The sequence below is a fragment of the Crocodylus siamensis genome, chromosome 1 (assembly GCF_052110815.1).
Source record: "Crocodylus siamensis isolate JL-2025a chromosome 1, ASM5211081v1, whole genome shotgun sequence".
Taxonomy (NCBI): Eukaryota; Metazoa; Chordata; order Crocodylia; family Crocodylidae; genus Crocodylus; species Crocodylus siamensis.
The window spans coordinates 162510616-162531207 of record NC_143395.1 but is presented as its reverse complement, the minus strand read 5'-3'; the positions used below and the strand labels follow the sequence as shown (position 1 = coordinate 162531207).

Below are 20592 nucleotides of genomic sequence, written 5' to 3'. Positions count from 1 at the left end.
TTCGAAGAGTTGAAGGACTGTTCTGCCTTGTGTTAGGCTCTCAGTGTTACTTAAGTGGGAGCTAGGCTTAGCTGTTCAGTTGCTCGGTGTCAAGAGTCTAAGGCTAGGCATGTAGGGAAACATGCAGTCCAAAATGAAGGTGCCAAATGACTTTTGCAGCCCCCTCAAGCAGGGTTTTTCTCATTGGTGTAGCTGGGCAGTTCTGCCTCCTGGGTGAAGGTGGCTCTGGGGAAAGCCAAGTCAACAGCACGATGACTGCCCCAGTCACCCCCTTTAGTTATTCTGCTGGTTCTTTGGGACTACTGTTTTGGACGTAGGTGAAATTTAAACACCTAAGTCCTACCTAAATCTCTTCTCTGGATCTCACTCATAGCTTCCAGTTATTTAAATGACAGATAACAATTATAGCTGCTGTTCTTGTTTTAATAAAGCAGTTGAGGAGCAAGCTTGTTTCTATTTTACCTTGTGTCTTGTCAAGAAAATTGCCAATTACCTTCAGAATCTGGGCTCTTTATATCTGGCAGTAATACACAAAGCAGAAAGAAAACAACCTGATTTTCACACACCAGGCAAGTTAGAAACAGCTTGTTTTGACTTGTAAAGTGAGCCAATTTGATATGGGAGTCCCTGAGGGGGAGTGAAACAGGAGAACGGAGGTATCATTTTAAATGTCACTCTTCTTGATTGTGCACTAGCTGCAGTTTGACAATAGACAGGAACATTGTAGGCCATGTTTTCAGAACCGACCTATGCTTTTACATGAAAAGTGTGTGAAATAATATGCATCTGCAAAACTGTATGCATGCATGGTTTGCATGTGTCACCTCAAATATTATTGTTGTAGGCAAGGCTGAGAGAATTGAATGAAGCAGGGGTCCCATAGAGAACACAGTGTGTGAGCATATAATTAGAGACTGTCATAATCAGAACTATGCAATTAACTGATCTTCCAGCTTACCAGCAATTCTAAAAAGTGGAAGAAAAAATGAGTTTCATTCTGAATGAAGCACTGTACTCTGCAGCAGAGCTCTTTTATTTAAAAAAAAATAAAGTTAGAGGAAAGTTCTAAATAAAAGGTAGGTACAAGCTGAAAAAAAAAATGAAGTGTTCGCACTTTAAAATGTTAAAACATTCTGACTTTTGCTACATGAACAGTTCAGTAAAACTGAAATAGACCTGTGAAATGTTTCAGTGTTTCCAAAACTGCCTTTGACAGGAAAAATGTTTCCACAAAAACAGTCAGTGGAACTCTAATTGTAATGGCATACAAAAGGGAGCTGAATTAAGATTCTACAGTCAGCCAGAATTCTAATGCCTAAAGTGGCTGAGTGCTTGAGTTTGCAACATTAATAACATCAAAGCATAAAGCTGTTATGCTGTGACAGGAATACTTCTACTAGAGCCTTTCTCTGCCCTTCTGTTATGGGCCAACCGCCTGCGTACTCGCCTGCCATGCCTTGATCTTGGTCGATTAATTAATAGATGTAATTAGCGGGAGGCTGCCCACTGTTTTTTTTGCCCCAGTGCCAGGGGGCACTATCTGTGGCTCCTTTTCCTCCCCTGCACCACAGCCCAAGCCTCACAGATGGTACTGATGTGGTTTTGACCTGGGCCCTGCTATAAATCGGTCCTCTGACTTCCCTGGGCTTCCACTGCCCTGTCTTGTCCTGTGCTTTCCTGGTGCTCTGCTGCCTCCTTTGCTCTGGGGCTCCTCATTGCCCCCTTTGCTCTGGGGCTGGGGTCAGTGCACCCCAAAATGCCGCACCCTCTCTGGCGCCAGGATCCCCATGCTACCGTGGAACCCCTATGAAGCCTCCTCCAACCTCTAATAGCCTCACCCAGTCCTCCGGTTAAAACAGTGAACACAAAAGCACAAAGCCCCTGGCTGTAACATACAAAGCTAAACCGTCTGGCCAAACAACATTCGATCCCTACTGGGAAAACACTCCAACCCCAGCAGCAACCAGGGGATGCTCATGCAGTCAGGGTTCTCCTCTCTGTCTGCACTGGCTGAGCTCCTCCTCCCTTGGTCACCAGAGGGGAACTGCCCTCTTGGCCTCCTGCCTGGCTTTATATGGGCCAGGCCCTGCCCCTTCCTGTCAGCTGGCTCCCCAGTGGTTGCCCTGGCAACCAGCACCTGTTACTCTGGCTGCCCCGGTAACTGGCAGCTGGGCCTCCCTCTTCTTGCCACTAGGAGTCTCCCAAGCTGTTTTCTGCTCTCAGGCGCAGGGCACCTGAGTGCTCTGTGACATATGCATACCTGGGAATGCACATGCTCACACACGCAAACACTCATCATTAATGTTGCACCTGCAGACAGATCTCTGGTTCAAGGATTGAATGCTTAAGTCACTTCAAGTCCAATCAGTGAGCTGCAGTAGAGATCATTCTCCAATTGAGGGATTGCTGATGACACTTAGGGCGCAGACAGAAGTTATGTCTGTTGCACAATTGGCCCCTTGAAAGTGCTGTACATCCATGCCCTGACAGAAGTGCACAGCTGCAGAGTGATTTAAAAGTGCCTGATTGTGGGACAGATTAACCCTCATTTAATGAGGATTCATATGAAGGTGGTCCAAAGCAGACCACCTTCATTAACTTCTGTTTACCCGTGCCCCCAGGGCTGTCCTCAGAATGGGAGGGGGGAAGGGAAGGGAGGGAACTCTGTCTGGGGTTTCCCCAGCCTGCCTGGAGGCTGGGGTGGGTGGATTGGTGCCCCCTGAGGGATAATATTGTCTGTCAGTGTGTATCATTTTTCAGTGCACCATGCTCAAAATCACAGCCCACTGAGTCTAAAAGAAACACCTTTACAGATGATTGTGCCAGAAAAGACCTTGCTAGGGTCAGACTCTGATGCACTTCCTTATGTTGATATGTTTCCTTATGTGCCTTACGTTACATGTCCTTACTCCACATGTTGTCCATGGACTTCATCACAGAGTTAGGCACCGTTCAGCAGGGTTTTAAAGTAAGACAGGATGCAACAAATGGCTGTGACTGGCAGCTAGAAGGGCTGGGAAAGGAATGGATGAGGGCACCAGTAATGAGAACTGCATATTTCTGTGTGACACTCAGTGGGCGTGTCTACACATGTACTTTAATGTGCCTGTTTTAATGTTAATTAAAGCATCATTTACAAACCTGTGCTAGTTAGTAAATGTACATTAAAATAGGCTAATGTGCATTGGGTGCCTATACTCGTACATGGAGGCCTCCAATGAGCTGTAATTACAACCCGTTGGAGCAGATTTGATTAATCAAGCCACTCTAATTAAAGCACCCCCACTGCCTCCCAAAGCATGTGTATACATGCCCATTAAGCATCAGTTAAAAACTGTGCACTTTAGTTAACGTGCATTAGGATATTTTCTTAGTACCACACAATGAAGGATGCCTATACACAAGGCTGCTCTGACACACTGTAACTACAGCATGTCAGAGCAGATTCGATAAATTGGGTTTGCTGGAGCATGGTAATTACTATGCTCCAGCCAGCCTCCATGTCATGTGTATCAGCATCCCCATGCTTCAAAATAGTGGTGGGGGTGCTGTATCTAGAGCTCATTTGATGAGTTTTAGATAAAGTGCTCCAGACGCCATTTTGAAGTGAGATAGACGGGTGCTTTAATTAGGGTGGCTCTTGGAGCCTCTCTAACTAAAGTGCCCCTCCCCCCCCGAGCATGTGTATAAATGCCTGAAGGTATTAAATATAATTCACATTAACTAAAGTGTGGTAATGCATGTGCAGATGTGCCCATTTGTGTAATTCAGGTTTCTTCTGGCCATATCAGTCCAGCTGCTGCATGGGGCCTGAATGCATTTGGGAGTGAAGACCCCGAGAGGATTTTCTTTCTGTGCCAGATGGCCCTGTGAGGGGAGGGGAAGAAGGAAAATATGGAATGAATTTGGCAGCCACCACAGAGAATTTTTCAGAGAAGGGGACATGAGGAAAGGTTGCTTGAACAGAAACATGGGCTACAGCCATACCACCAGGTCTTACTGAGTCCTTTCTGAATGCTGCTCCCTTTGAGATGCAGCATGTCAAAGGACTAAGCATAAGCAAGTGTGCCAGTTGGATTTAAGCTCCCCCCGCCCCAAAGAGGAGATCAAGGTTTAATTTGAGACATTTTTGAGCAGTTCATATGAAATATGAAAAACAAGCAAGTGGCAATGGGTGCAGATGTTCAGCGTTTCTTTTAATTTAGCAAGCTATTTTCTGGGGTGAAGGGAAGTTGCTTATCCAGCTGTAGACCCTGACAGTTTTCATAGCTTTTGTATTTTATGGGCGTTGCAAGGGTGTGGAGCTCTAGGACCCTGCTCAATATTCCTGTTTGCCCAAAATAAAAATCAATTCCATTTTTGTTTGTTTCATTTAATCAGCCTAATTGAATGGAAGCAGCATTTCCAGTTCACAGAATGCTCCCCCATGCCCCACATCCCCCAGTCCACACACCCAACCTCTGCTCCTCACACTGTGGAGCTGGGGCCTGGGGGTATGGGGCAGCAGGTTGGGAGAAGAGCATTAGCAGGGATGGGGGGGTAGAAAACTGGGTTTGGAGTGAGGGGCACCAACAGGGCCAGGGGGCTGTCTTCTACTTAAAGGATTTACTGGGTAGGGACTGGGCATTGCTTACAAATGGGTCCTGGTACAAAAAAGGTTGAGAACCACTGATTTAGGAGAACCTGGATTTTGAGCAGAACAGAGGTGAGGAGTTGATGTAACATTACTGACCACTCTGTTTACCAAAGAGGGGTGTAACCTTTGAGAGAAACTCCCACAAGCAAAAGTATAGGATTTAGATGTCTTAAGCTGCATATGTAGTACACAATATATTGTTAATCAGAGCCAAGTAGTAACGCTCTATTTGCTTTCTCTATTTGCTGTTTTCTCTGTGCTACCCAACTCAGGATAAAAAACCCAGCCACATAAATATTTAGATAGAGGGAAGTGTCTTTTTTGCTTATCAAGTGCTTATTTGGATGGCAGTTCTTTTTCCAGAATAAACCATCTCTGGTGGTCCATATTTCTTAATGGCTGACCAGCTCACCATCTCTATCCTGGGAAATGCTAGAGAATTACTAGTGCTGTCATTTTACAGGTTTTATTTAGGGAAGCTAGGCCTACCCTGAGTTATAACAGATCACTATAGTTATGGGAGTGCAAATAATTTACACCTGGACAAAAGAAGGTAAAAGGCTTTATACCCTGCATCAGCTGTTCCATGTCAGCTCACATGCCTCCTTTTAGTGAAAGCAGACCTGTAGCAACTTACCGCTCTTTCAGTGATGGCCAGTAACTACATTTTCCTTTCCAACCTGCCTTTGGATAAGAGCATGGCCACAGGAAGGTATTGTAGAGCAGCTGATGCACAGTGAATCCTCAGTCCCTTTTACTTCTTGGTAAATTGCTTATATGTCCATACTCTAGATCAATGGATCTCAACCTTGTTTGTACCAGGACTCATTTGTAAACATTGATGGACAATCTTGACCCTGCTGCCCCCTGCCCTCAGGCCCTACCTCCCGCTGTGTGTGGGGCAGGGGTTGAATGTGTAGGGTGGGAGGGGGCATGGGGGGCCCCAAGAAGCCCTTTGCAGGCTGGAACTCTGCCAGGCTGCAAGGGAAAAGCCACAGTTTCCTAGATTTTTCTCCTTTTAAAGGAGAATCCATTTTTTAAGTTTGTTCACAGCTCTTTCATATATTCTTGCAACCCACTTTTGGTTCATGACCCATAGGTTGAGAAACTCTGCTTTAGTTCACACAGTAAGTCCACCATAAAGTAGAGAATGGAACCAGTGTCTTCTCAGACCCAGACTAGAAGCCTATGCAGTGAACACATAACCTTTGCAGAAGTACTACTCCCTGTAGTTGTTCCTATAGACTAGGAGTGGACAATTATTTGAGCCTAAGGGCCACATAGGGAGTTTTGATGAGCTGGCACAGGCCAAGCCAGCACCCTACCCCCTCCCACATGCAGCAATGCACCAAAACTCCCTATAGGGCTTTGGGTGGGTAAGGAACAGTGCTGGGGAGCAGGATGGGTGGATGAGGCTGGGATCGTGGGGCAGTAACAGCTTGGGGCTGGGGCCTAGACTGAGGCATGATCTGCTCCCTGCATACCCTGTCCTGTGGGGGAATGGGATGTGTGGTGTATAGAGGGGCCTAGTGTGTGTGAAAGATGGGGGTTGCTCCTTGTTCCCAGGAGCCAGCCAGGGTGAGGGGAGGGAGGGGGATGCAGGGGGCATGTGCAATGGACCTTGCCTAGACAGTGCAGTCCATAGCTGCCCCCATGGCACTCCACATGGGGCTGAGCCCCGCCTGAGGAAGCCTGTGCCTTACTCCCACCCATGCCCACAAAGCCAGCCCTGTCCCCAGCCCTGGCCAGTGTGCAGCTTCTGGCAGAGCTGTTCCTGCTGTGACTGCAGCCAGCTGGGTACTGCTCTGCTCCCCTTGCCTGTAGTGGGAACTGCTTAGCTGAATCTTCCCCTCCTCCTTCCTGCCTGCCCACAGCAGTGTAGCAGGGGCAGGAGCTGCCACTGAAGGCAAGAGGAGCACAGCAACACCCGGCCAGCTGCAGCCACACCAGGAGCACCCCAATGGAAGCTGTGCATGCTGGCCAGGGCCTGGGCACAGGCCCAGGCCCAGGCCCAGGCCCAGGCTGGTGGGACTGTTCAACTCCCTTCACCTCCAGCAGCAGCTCCTCCTCCTGGTCTTGCCCTTGCTGTGCCAGTCTGGCCGAGCATGGGGGGAACCTTCAACCAGGTGGCTCCTGCCTCAGCACACGGGCCTCCATCTCCATCTCCATCTCCTGGCCACTTTTCACCTGCTACATCCACCCATGGGTGGCTGCTCATTGTGCTAGGTGGGCAAAGAGGGTGGAAGGGAGCTGGGAGCTGCAATCAAAGCCCAGCATGCCAAGGCAGGATCTGCCTGGCTGAAGCTCCCCCCCGCCCCCACTTGCAGTGGCACAACAGAGGCAAGAGCAGGAGGAGGAGCTGCAACTGGAGGCAAGGGGAACAGAACAGCCCCACCAGCACAGGCCCCAGCCAGTGCACACAGCTTCCAATATTCTTGATATTATTGGTATTGTGTATCTGTGTGCGTGATACCTTATGAATACACTGATGGGCAAGTTCAGGGCCAGGTTTCAGTCTCAGCTGAAATCTAGAGTAACACCATTAAGGCAAGAAGGTCTGTGTGACTGGGTGCATCTACACATGAAGTTTACTTCAGAGTTGCCTAATTAGCTCTGCAGTAAACATCTCCATGTCTACACATGCACCCTTATTAAGGCACATGAAACTAATACAATCCAGAGCAGGCTAGTACTTGTAAATGTAAGTACTAGCCTGCTCCAGAGTTTTTTCATGCACAGCAGCACAGGTGTAGACGCTGCCCAGCTGGCTGGGGCATGAGGATGCTTCAGGGCAGGGGCTACATGCCAGCTAGCCCTACACTGAAGCACTCTCATACCCCATCCAGCTCCTCCACAGTACATTGAACCCAGCTGGAGCAGTCAAGGGTTGCTGCCAGCTAGGGCTGCTCCGACCAGGCTCAATGTGCTGTGTACAAATAAACTCCAGAACAATTTACCCCAGAGTTTTTTGCTCCTGGATCCACATTCAAACAGCACACCCACTCTGGAGTTTATTCCTGTGCATTAATTGCACATGTAAATGTACCTACTGAGAGCAAAATTTGGCCATCAGTTAATATGAACCTCTATAGTGACTTGAACGGAATTTGGAGCCGAGCCCTTAAATGGGTAGCCCAACAAATCAGAACAGAGCATGATGGGAAGCAGGCAGGGAACTGAACAGACAGAAACAACAGTAAAGAAAGGAAAGAGCATACTGGTGATAGAAAAGCTGGCAGGAATTGAAGTGTAGGCTCCACCTTTTCCAAAACTGTTCCCTAGATTCCTCTGAACGCTCATTGTGTGAGCCATAGATCTGTTCTCCTTACTATACGCCTCTTCTTATTGTGTAGTATCTGTTTACCAGGAAAGATTGTTAGCCCCAAGAATTACATGGAACTGTTCCATTTTGAGTAAATGATTAAATAGTCCCTGGGCCAGTGAGAGGGACTAAGGAAAACTTCATGATTAGGCATCAGATACAGGCAGAGATGAGATCTGAATGAAAGTCTCCTGTATACTATATGAGTGTGCTAACTACCGGGCTGCTGACTATTCTGCTATGGGATGTCATTGTCTAGCTTTCTTTTTTATTGAAAAAATCAAAGAGAAGTGTCAGTTTGTCCCAATGGGGAACAAAAATAAATTCTGACACTTTTAAATGTTTTATGGAATAGATTTTTTGTTTTCCTGCCAGACCTGAAAAAAAATCTGTCCAGCTATATTGTTTGCTTGGATGTTATGATGATTTGCCAGGTTTTTCAATAATCCCTCTAAAACATTTTTCATTTCTGCTTTATTCCTGCTGACAAATGGATGCATTGACATTATGTCCTTTTTTCCTCTTCTAGTGGATAGAGAGGGACCAGATTTTCAAACAGCCTCAATGTCCACAGCTCTCCTAATGATATTTTTCACTTTACCTCAGCACCCAACATGCACCCTATGTAGTGAGATCTTTTGCAAAACTTACTTAATTTGTGTCTTGATGTTGCCCAATTTAAGTCAATGAGATTCTTGCTCTTGTATTCAATGGGAGCTGGACTACACACTTGCTGCCTACAGATCTCCTTTGAAAATTTAGCCCTTGATGCATCGTACTATACAGAGAGAATGCAGTGGTGACTGTCATCTTGATCACTGCCATCCCAATACATTTTTCTGACTGCTGTTTGCTACCTAATCCTTTTTGCTTCTGATCAGGGTAGCTAACTGTCTGTAAATTATATGGACAGTCTGTTTAAAAAAAAAAAAAAAAAAAGACTAAAACACATGTCTGTGAAGTCCATAAAAATGAGTTGTCTATAAAAAAACCCTAAGAAACCGTGAGCTTGATTGAAATTTATCCTTGGTATGAGGCTAGGTGTAAGTACTGATGGACAGACAGAGCAGAGAAGAGCAGAGCAGGACCATCATGTCTGAGCTTGAGTGAAACTTGACGCTTGCTGGAAGCTCATCATCAGGGCTTTGTGGCCCACAGGAATCTATGTAGCACCCTTCCCCATTGCCACATGCTGCTTCTGTCCCCTATTGGCTATTGCCTACCTGTAATATTCAACTTGAAGACAGGGATGGATGCACAATCCTGGGCAGTTTGAAGCAGTAGGAGTGACAGGGAGGGTGGAAAATAAAATTTATTTTCCCCAGATTTCTGGGTTGGAGCTTGAGCCAGATTAGAAAGTTGGAGTATTTTAATATGGGGGAGAGCATTGCTTTAACTAGAGCAGCTCTGAGAGCCACTCCAATTAAACTGCCCAGGGTGTCTCATGTATCAGTGTCCCTGCACTTCAAAATGGCAGTGGGGGTGCTTTATCTAAAACTTGCTGAATGAGCTTTACTTAAAGTGCCCCCACTGCCATTTTGAAGTGCAGGGATTGTGATACACGAGTCACAGAGGTGGGCTGGAGCACGGTAATTACCATGATTACTCTGATGCACTGTAAGTACAGCACATTGGAGCAGCCTCCCAGCCCTTACATAGGCCCCCTTGGTGTTAAACCCTGAAATTTGAACCCAGCACTTGTTACTGCCATCTGGGGCCTGGCAAACGGGTTACATTTATGTTATGTAAAACATAGGTCAATAAAAAAGTTTAATTGCCAGTAAAAGTTTGCAGATTGTCAGTTAAAAAAATGTCTTGGGTTGACCACTCTGCGTCAGTTCCAAATATTTCCAGCACCCTCCCTGGATAAGGACTGTGTTGTAAGGAAGTTCCACGCCCTTCCCGTGAACCTTTTCATGTCTTTCTGAGACTGCTAGTTTCAGTTTAGCCCACAGATAAGCTCCATTCAGGTTTTCCTCAGAATTGTTAACCCTGTTATTACAACCTGACCTTTAGTTTTTGACTGCAGGATGCACAGTTCTGAGCTAAAAGAAGCTGCCATTATTCCAGCAGGAACAGTGAGTTTCCTTTCTAAGGTATATTATCAGCTTCCACATTCCTTTAGATAAAATATCCCTCAATATACTTTGACTAAGCTGAGCAACTGGATAACTCACTCTAGAAAAGCAAATGAAGGAGAATCCCCTTTTCTTGTATTCTTTATTTTCCCCTTCTCTGCGTTTTAGTAAACATCGAGTCGGAATAGGAAGAAATCTATGCGTTACCTAATTTAAATAGTTATATAGCCCTTACTGCTATAGAGTCTGAACACCTTTCAGTCTGTAGTTTTACAGACTGGGCACTAGGCCACAAAGAAAATGACTTATTCAGTCTATGATGGATTAGAGGACTGAATATTGTCAAGCACATTGGACTCGAGGTGTTAAGGGCCAAGGTGTTGGCAGTCTGGTTTAATGGCTAGGCACCTGAATATAGATCTCCTGAATCTCCTCAAGTTAATACATTTAATACTACACCACCCATCCTCTCTTGGGCTGCAAAGGTACTTGTAAGTGTGGTATGAAAACTAGAAACAAGGCAAGGACCCACAGATACCCAGCAGAAGTAATCCTTTCTGTGAAATATGTGAATGAATATGTGAAACGTGTTGAACGTGCAGATAAGAATCCAAAGTTACTTTTTGTTGAATCACTTAATGACAGTGAATGCATAACTTGACTTTACGTTATCAGTATAGTTAGTGCTTGCCAGCCTGGTAGCACTCTTACCCACATTATGGTTGTGGGGTCATTTTGTTTCAGAATGCCCTTGGACAAATATAACATTTTCCACTGATGTAATGTCCTCCCCTAGATTCCTGGAGACTGCTCTTAACTGTGACTGCCAAACTGGGACTGCTCTTAAAATGGGCTGGGTAGATTTTATTTTTAATGAATTTTGTTCTGGCTTCTGTTTTTATATGCAAGATTCACTTGTGTGTAGATAGCTGGAGGCATTCAGGCTGCGGCTGTCCCTAGACTGTATCTTTCTCTGGTTGGAGAGGTCTACTGGCTTCTTCCGATTGAGGAGCCTCTTTCACCTCAGCCCTTGCTGGTAAGCTGTGCTGAAATATGCTGATGTACCAAACGTGTTTAATTTTATAACATGTCTCCATAAAACACTAACTTTATCTAGACCAGTGGTTGTCAGCCTCACTGGACCAAATGTTGACAGTCTTGCCTAGTGGTTATGCACCTGAAGTATAGGTGCAGTCCAGATGAGTCTCCTTGGACTAGGTCTGGAGCTCTGCTTTGGCCTCATTACGCAAAGTACCCCGCAGAAAATGCCAGCTCTTACCTTTCATACAGAAAAAGAATAAAGCAGTTTCTCTGTCACGAGGAACTCAGATAGAACCCAGCAGGTTAGAATGTTTCTGACACTATAGATTTCTATATGAAATCTCTGGATTTATCTTGTGAACCATGGGTAGGTGTTTAGACACCTAACTGTGCTGCTATTGTATGGCAATTTGCAATACCCTTAAAAGGATCTCCTGGCAGCCCAGACTGCCACAGCATCCTGCTTGAGAATCACTGGTCTGGATTGTGCATGTCAATGTAAAGTGGGATACTTGGTCTGCTTCGTCTGGAATCCCGTCAACAGCTCTTCAGCAGAACGGTGTCTGGTCAATATTTATATTTATTTTATTTGCATGTATGTGGTTTACAAGCAATCGTCTGGAGCATATCCAAAGCTGTCCGAAATCTACAGTCATTATTACGCTGCAACGTTATGGCCACTCAGAACTTTGTGACAACAATGGGGGAAGAACAAGTCACGAACACTGTTACAGGGAAGATAAGTATACCCATGTGGATGTGATAGGGCAGCAGCAGCGCACCAAGATATATTAGGGAAAGTGGGGAGCCTAGGGTACCAGTCACAGGTTTCTGCACTGGCACCATATGCCATTGGTTGGCCTGAAATGGCTTCATGTGTCATCGCCCCCACAAGAGAACTTTTAACGGGATTCTTGGGGGTGTCTATTACTATGAACCTACTTCACAAAACTGACGTGGCTCTCACAGCTTTGTGAGTCATGTCATATGCAGGTTTCATGTTGTCAAATCAAACACGCAAGAAGGAATGCCAGTCCTGCTTCATGAAGAGCTGCTAAATGATTTTTCTTGCCCCAGCTGTCAGGTGTTGCTTCTGCCTCTTGCCTCTCTGTTTGCTTAGGCATATTTATTTGCTGCTGCATTTGGGACTTAATTCCATTTCAAAGCAGACTGTTACACAGCAGAGAAGTGTTACAAGGGTTACTTGTACAGAAGGCTCAGAGATATAATTGAGTGAGCATCTTTCTACCAATAAATACAAAGATGTGATGCAATTATGTGATATTTGTTAAAGTACAGCATGGAAACATGACACATTTATGTGTGCAGGGCTGGGTTCAGAGGCTTTTAATTTTTAATTACTCAGACGGAAGTCTTCTCTCTGAATAAGGACTGAATTAAAGAAAAATCAGTAAGAATGCAGGAATTTGGCAGACAGAAAATAAGCTCTCTCTCTGTAACTTCATCAACAGAAATGATGCAAAACGTTTCAGATGGTTCTATATTAGTGGCATGTCAATCACAAAAGACTCAGAGGTTTGATCTGGAAAAGCATAGCTACATCTGGATACTGATCCAGATCATTTGAGCATGTTTTTCCTCTCTCAACAGGGAAAGAAAAACATGTAGACACAACACTTTTTTCCCTTGAGCTAACCTCCCCCAGAGTACCAAGAACTCTGAAGCTATCCTTTCCCTTCCCACCAGCCCTTCCAAAAGACCACAGTTTGATAGAGATGTTCAAACCTGGATAACATGGTGAGAAGGGAGGCATGAGAACTTGAAGAGAAGGTTGTGGGAAGTCAGACTGCCTTTGGATGTCAAAGTGTGTAGACCATAATCATGGCTTCCATGGAAAACAGCATCACAGATTAACAGAGAGAAGCCTAAGTATCTCCTTTCCTGTAAATGGTAGGCAGCATATTACGTAGAAAGATTCAAGGTCTTTTTCCCTCTTCACATAGCTTCAGCGGGCCGTTTTTGGCCAGGAAAGTTGTGGTGATGATTTTCAAAGTGCTGGAAGAGCATTCATTAATTCATCTGAAATATTTGTCTGAGCAGCATTTAAACTTGTGTATGCCTCCATCAGGCAGAGTGCCAAAGCTTGTGTAGTTCAAGCATTAATCTTTTTACACAGTCATGATTGTTGGATTCATATCACTGGGAGGTAGCAAATAATGACCTCCTGGGATATTGGTTGAAAAGTTCCATAAGAAAGACTACAAGTGACAAAGATGTGCATGAGTGGTAGATACTCATACTGCCCTTTGCTTTTTCCTTCGTTCAGGAGATACAACGCAATCCCCGTTTAATCGTGGATGATGTTAGCAGATTTGATATTGCTCAAGGACATATAGGTAAGATCTAAGTGACAAGCATGGAGCAATAGACTGCGGTCCTTTGCTTCTGCTGTTATCTGAGTACTTGGTGTATTTCACTCCACACATACTCAAACCCACAGAGAACACGGGTATAACTAACTATGCTATGTGTATTCTACAATCATTTATACATGGTCTATGGTTCAAGTCCCTTTGAAATCAAAATGACACCCATTGTTGCTATCTATTTACTTCTAGGTGTACTTCTAAGTATAGAAAGCGAGATCTAGTTGAGGCCCAACAGAAAGTAACATTCAGTGGATCAACTTCACCCCAGAATTTGCTACTCCATTTGGCTTTGTGACTGTAAAGTACTTGTCCAGCAACTTTCAACTTTTTCTTTCCAGGCTCTTTACTTTCACCATCCCTTATAACTAAGCTTACCATAAGGAAAGTTGGGATATCCAGGACATTCACATTCATCCAGGACATCTGGGACATTGCCCCCTGCCCCTACCCCGTCCTGTCACAAGTTGGGAGGGGTGAGGCAGCATGCCAGGCAAGCAGCAGTGCCTGCCTGCAAGGTGCTCTGCACCACTCTGACTCCTGGACAACTTTGTCCTGTGCCCCTGCATTTCTGATACATCCATTATAATTCTGAACAGCCAGCTGGGACCAGCCTCTGAAATCTGAGGCTTCCCTGGCTATAACTGTCTTCGTTTTCCTTGCAATGGGTATTTGTCTTTATCTTGCTACAATTCCACACATTTCTGCCATCCAGAAATCTCATCTCATTTTGGGAGTCACTATTTATTACTTTTTAAAGAAACAGCACCGTCACCAAATTGGTCCTCCCAGCTCAGGGCTGTACACCATTTATATTCCTTGTAGGTCTTAAGACACTCTCACAAGGTAAGGAGCATATATGTGGAGACCAAATGGCTCCCTACAACTCCTTCATGGCAGGCATGCAGTCATGATGGGTGCAGTCTATAAAACAAGTGGTTCTCAACCTGTTTAGATGGAAGGCACCCTTTGTTAGTGTCAAGGCACCCCTTATTAGACTCAAGTCATCCTTCGGAACATGTCGCTCTTAGTTGATTTTCAACTTCACGAAGAGAATAGAACAATTTCTCCTGCAAAGAATTCAGAAAGATCACAGCAGATCAGAATGCCTTTAACACTGGGGTTTCCTTTTGAAATTTCTGAATTTGCCTTGTGAATCATTTTTCCACACCTAGCAGTGAATCACTGCTATAAACTTAAATAGAGAGAAGGATTCACAGATTCTAGGGCCAGAAGGGACCTCAGTGGGCCATCTAGTCCAGCCCCCTGCCCCTGGCAGGCAAGAAAAGGGTCACCAAACCTGGGATCATGTGATCCCAGCCAGGTGCCTGTCCAGTCTCCTCTTGAAGAACCCCAAGGATGGGGCGAGCACCACCTCCCTTGGGAGCCCATTCCAGACCTGGCAACCCTGACCGTGAAGAACTTAATAGGATAAATAGGAACATAGTCCATGAGGTCTTTGAATTTGGGGCAGTGCTGTCATTCATGCTTGTTTCTATTTTGTCCAAACTGTTTTTCACATTCTATCATAACCCTGTTCCCAAAAGCAAAACATTAGAAAGAGACAGATCTTGGTAAGGGAGAGGAGACTATGAGGCAGCAAGTGTGATTGCTTTGTTGTTTCTTGTCTCCTTGAAGGTGACTGCTGGGTTCTGGCTGCCCTGGGGTCTTTGACATTGCAGAAGCACTTTCTGGACAATGTTCTGCCAAACGATCAAGGATTCCAACACAACTATGCTGGGATTTTCCACTTCCGGGTAGGTCACATGTTTGTTAGTGGCATTGCTCCAACGTATTTGTCTGGGGAGTACAAGTGATTGTGAACTACAATCCTAATCCTAAGCACCCTAGACCTTTGGAGTGTTCCACAGCAGACCCTTGCTCAGAATTTTCTCAAAGGCTACAATTTTGTAGTGGGCTAACACACTTTCCATAATCCAGGTCCTTCCATGCTTCAGGGTATTGGTATTCTGGTTCTGAACATTATAGTTTGTGACTGAACAAGCTAAGAGTGTTCTGATTAATTAGTGTAAGTGCATATTTTACATGGAATTCTTGTATCTACTTTAAATCTGTCCCACTGATTCTCACTGGGTGCGTCTACACGTGCACCGTTACTGTGCAGTAACTTAGGTTACTCAGTTAACCAGACTCAGGAGTAAATTTGCTACTTGCATGATGCAGGAAGTAAATTTACTTCTGAGTAGTTACTCCGCAGTAAGACATATGTAGACGCTTTACTGTGCAGTACCCCTGTTTGTGTGCACTGACTTGGGAGTAACTTTACTCCCAAGTTGGTACGTACACAGCATTACTATGCTGTACTACCTACACCAACAACATTTCTCTTGACAGTGTATGCTACAGTCTAACTATCTACTGTACAAGAGAACTATCTTGATATTGCATCTAAATCTTACTGTATTCCATTGCTCCTGGTAATGCCAGGTGTTTCAGGCTCATTCCCAACATGCAGAGGTGCAAGATAAACCAGCTGGCCATACATTAAAATGAAGCAAATGAGTCTTTCTTTCATAGGAGCCTCAAAAGGATTATTTAGGAGAACTCCTTAAATCTCAAGCTGTATAAATACATTATAGCATTTGAAAATGTTTGCTCTGTCCTCTCACCTGCAGATAATACATCTCCTTCTATCTTTCCTGTAACAAGCAACCAAGAAAACAAACCGAATGAAAATTCCTTTTCAGCAGTACCCTTCAATTATTCCATCAAGGATATTGTAGTGCTGTCCCCAGCTCTCGGTTCCAGGCAACATCACTAACAAGCTTTCAGGTTTTCGTACACTGATATGAATCACTTTATTTTCTATATTGTTTTGTTTCTTTTCATCGCTTTCTTCACTTTACAGACTGTGGGCCCAGTCCTTTCAGCAGCTGAGGGTTTACTATAAAATGCTGAGCCTAGTCAACTCCTAATATGGTTATCAGGAGTGAAGGAAACTCAGCGCCATATGAACATGAGATTCCATGGATCAACTCTATCCCCGGAGTACCTGCACTGAAGTTAATCGAGTTCCTTCAGTGATAACTTAATTCTTAGGGTGCACACGAATCACTTTGTCCACCACATGAACCGGTACCTCTGGGGTAGAACACAGCAGCCATGGTAACAATGCACTGCAGCAGCTCAGGTTCAGAGTTGAAAAAGTATTCTCTCTCCTTCAGAAAGATTTGGAAGAACAAAGGTGGAATGGTTCTACCTAAGAAGAAGACTAGTCATGACACTGGGATTAGAGTCCCTGTTCCTGTGAAAAGGTTGCTGGGATCTCTAATGAATACAAGTGATCAAAGCCTCAGCTTCAGGGCTCATCTAAAAGGCACCCTCCAAAAACTACCATGGCCCATATCCCTGTCTACCACAGGAATTGAAACTCAGAGGCTTTTCATCTCTGCTGTTCTTGGCATCCAGTTGCCAGCTGGTTAGTAAAATAAAAGCCATAAACGCAATGTCATTTTTTTAAAATCAGGAGACCACCTTCCTGATTTCATTGATTAAAGAACCAGTGGGTGTCAAGAGCTGTCTTCTTTGCATGCAGCCTCAACAGGTCCCTTCCCTGATCCATTCAGTATAATTTCCTCAGCTGAAGTCCTAAGGCAAACCTCCAAAATCTTTGTAAGCCTGAGTCATTGGTCCTGTATGTGTTCAGAGGAAGTGCTCCCCTTCTTTGATCACCAGTGACACTTCCAGCAGCATGCCAGGTTTGCCTGGGTGTTCATATTCAAGTGCTGGCTCCACTGTGGTTGAACTGTCTAAGTCTGTGTGCTCTGACAAGCCCAAGTAGGCATGCCTATTGGAGCCTCAGCAGCCCTCTTTATCCGAGCTTGAAAAAATGCAATTCTAAAGTCAGAAGGTCTCCTGGACTGCACTAATCTCCAAACAGAGGCAAGAGTCATGTTGTAGTTTGAACTTTACTCTTGACTTACGGAAAATCTCCAATATCTAGATTCAAATTGCGCTAATCCCCAGACACAGCACATTGTTTGTACTCTGGAAATATGTTTGCTTGTTATGTTTACACATGAGGTGCTGTGTGTGAAGGTGTGGCTAAATTGCAAACCTAAATCCTTTACACCTATGCTTCCCACTTTTTGAAGTTGGCTATAGGACTAAGCTTTCCTTACTGAGCCAGTACCCTCCACTCTGGGAGAAAAGGGCATTTTCATTTAGAAGGACAGCAGTTTAGATTTCATAAGCACTCTCCCATTTTTTACTTCCCTTATATATATAAGCCTGAACTACAGACAGGCTAAATCTAAGGCCTTGTATACAATCCATCTTTCTCCGGATTTTAGTGATTCAGATATAACCAGTATTCTAAACAGCCCTGGCTTTCGTATTATAAAATATGAACCCACTTCTTCGTCCTGTATTTAACCTAAAAAAAATGGGTGGTTTGGTGTCAGGCAGACTGAGACAAATTATCTGTCCCTCCTTTTCATTTAAAATCGCTGAGCAAGTTGGTCACTGAGGGTTTCGAGTGCAAATAGCAATACTGTTTTAATAGAACAAGTCATCTTCGTATTTTTCATTCTCCAAAGCCAGTTATTCTGAGCTAACTCTACCCCAGCAAAACATCACCAAAGTCCTTAGCAGTAAAACAGCTGTGAATGTGTCCTATGATTGCAAAGTCATGCTGCACTGCATTAATCTGCTAATGACTCCTTTAGATTTTTCCCCACTGATCTCCCTCCTTGAAATGTTTCATCAGCTGGATCAGTCAGAAGAACACCTGTTCTGCCCAGCTGCTGAAGTGGCCAGTCACTTTTCCATCTATCTAGCAGATGGATAATAGCCCAAAGTCATCCTTTTTCTCCTTCCCTCACTGTTCTCTATATGGCCATTACAGATCATATAAAAGTTTACAGAGAGATATATCTAAGCAGGTTTTAGACTCAGGAGGATAGAATTAGAAAAAAATCCAGAGGCTGGAACTTGATGGAAGGCTTCTCTGACCAAAAGGTGTCCACAAGAGAAGACCCAGACAGCTGAGTTCTGAGATTTATCATTTTGTCTAGACACTTGAGTTTTTTGTTTCTCTGAAATACCTGCTGTAGTCCAATTATTATTGATACCAACCTCCTAACATGTCTACAGCATTTTTCATCCAACAGGATCCCAGAGCACTTGATGTCCCCCAGTGACTTCACCCGCCATTGAAAGGCAGTCACCTTTGAAATAAAACTCAGCAGCTTGTTTAACCATGCGCAGCAACAGTCCAAAACAGTTGAAGAGAGGAAGTAAAGACATTACACACATCCCTGGTTTAGATTCACTCTCAGGCTATTTCTGGAGACTGTTGTTCGGAAAGAGTATTTATTCTTAAAATAGGTTCATTCTTTTATTTTTTTTCAGTTCTGGCATTTTGGAGACTGGGTGGATGTGGTGATAGATGACAAGCTGCCTTTCCATAACGGGAACTACCTGTTTGTCCACCCTCAGATGAGAAATGAATTCTGGCCCTCCCTCCTAGAAAAAGCATATGCCAAGTAAGTATACTCAAGGAGTATTTTTCTTTTCCACTGCAGAGTCTTTCATTTATGTGGGTATATGTTGCAACTGCTGCTATGGATAAAATATCCTGTGTAGCACTGCTTGGGATCAGTTGCTTCTTCTGAGTGCTGGATATGTAATAATTAGGAGCTGCATATACAGGGAGCCAACACTGTCTGAAGACTGTAGACCTTAGTCTGAAGACACACAAAGTTCCCTACATCAGTTCTGGGCTTTTGAGTGTTAGCTGGAGTTTAGAGCAGTAACACAGTAAGGTTAAAAACCTTCTCTGACTGTCCCTGACCTAAGGAGCATTACGGTCCAATGAATAGGGCATGGCTGGAAACTTGGCAGACTTGGGTTTTACTGGTATTGCCCTCTTCACACCTAAACTGTTTTCATAGTAGGCAAGTCACCTTCCCTCCCTTTCCTTCCCTCCCATGTTTGTTTTTGTTTTAGGCTATAAGCTGTTCAGGGCAGGGGCTGTGTCTGCACAGTGCCTGGCACAAAAGAGGCCCTTCCTTAGTTGAGGTCTTTAGATGGTATCATCAGTGCCAAAAAAAAGCAGTTCCTGCTGACAGCCATGTGTTTGCATTCACAATCGTGGTAGCAACCAGAAGTCACCACTTCTGCTTTGTCCTGGATGCTCAGCTGTGTTCCTGCACTGCTGGGTACCATCGTATTAGCAATAATTAGAAGTATGGTTATGAGTAGGAACTGAATTCTGTACTTTTGGCACCAGAAGCATTGTCCTTTATTAACTGAGCTAAAGAAGAATTATTGGGTGCATCCAGATGAGTGCACATGTGTGTTTTATGGTGCCTCAAAGCTGTTTGAGGCACTGCAAATTGCACATGGCACATGTGCACCTGTTCACTGCACTGCTAATTTGCAGCCTGGCGGCAATATTTGACACCAGGAGATACTGCCGTAAAAAAAAGCCGCATCAAATAAAAGCAGTGTGGTACATGTGGCATCAGCATGCACCTCCAAAAATGGAGCCTGGCCATTCAGAGCCACACCAGCTGCTGACCAGGCTCCAAGCAGCCAGGTTAGCGTCACTGCTGCCCCAACAGGCCCCCACGACCTTAGGTAAGGCTGCTGGTCCCAACCTCCCCTACCCTGCCCAGGACAATTTGGTATTTGCTGGAGCATACATACAGGGGCATGGCCTTGGGCACAAATCAGCAGTACAGATATGTGCCACTGCTATTTATGCCTCAGCAAATGCACACTCCTGCATATGCATGCTTGGCTAGATGCACCCATTATGGGTAAGTTATAGGCTGGGGCCAGTAATTAGGAGAAAGGACATAAAGCAAACCTGTGTATAACATTGGGTTTCTCAGCTGGGATGTTGCAATGCCCTGGGGTGCTGCAAGATCATGTTAAGGGTGCCATGCCACCCAGTCCCCCTGCAAGGAGTTAAGCCTCTGCTCCTCCTCCTGCCTAGCCCCAGGCATCTTAGTGCCCCATGGATAAGCAATGCTTGTGGCTGCTTCCCACCCCCCAGCAGCTCACATGCTGGTCGCCTGCATGTTCCAAGCAGCTTGCTCAGCCATGGATGGGTTAACCAGTGTGGGGCTGTGGGATTGTGCTTTTCAGCCTGGGTTGAAC

The 20592-nt window shown here is 44.8% G+C and overlaps 1 protein-coding gene across 1 annotated transcript in view; it reads left to right on the top strand.

Moving 5' to 3' along the window:
• CAPN13 (calpain 13) overlaps positions 1–20592 on the top strand; it is a 133656-nt gene that overhangs the window by 53939 nt on the left and 59125 nt on the right. Inside the window, exons 6-8 of the mRNA XM_090047294.1 lie at positions 13365–13434; positions 15103–15221; positions 18838–18971. Of these exons, the coding sequence (XP_089903420.1) occupies positions 13365–13434; positions 15103–15221; positions 18838–18971 (323 nt within the window). The remainder of the gene's footprint in view (positions 1–13364; positions 13435–15102; positions 15222–18837; positions 18972–20592) is intronic.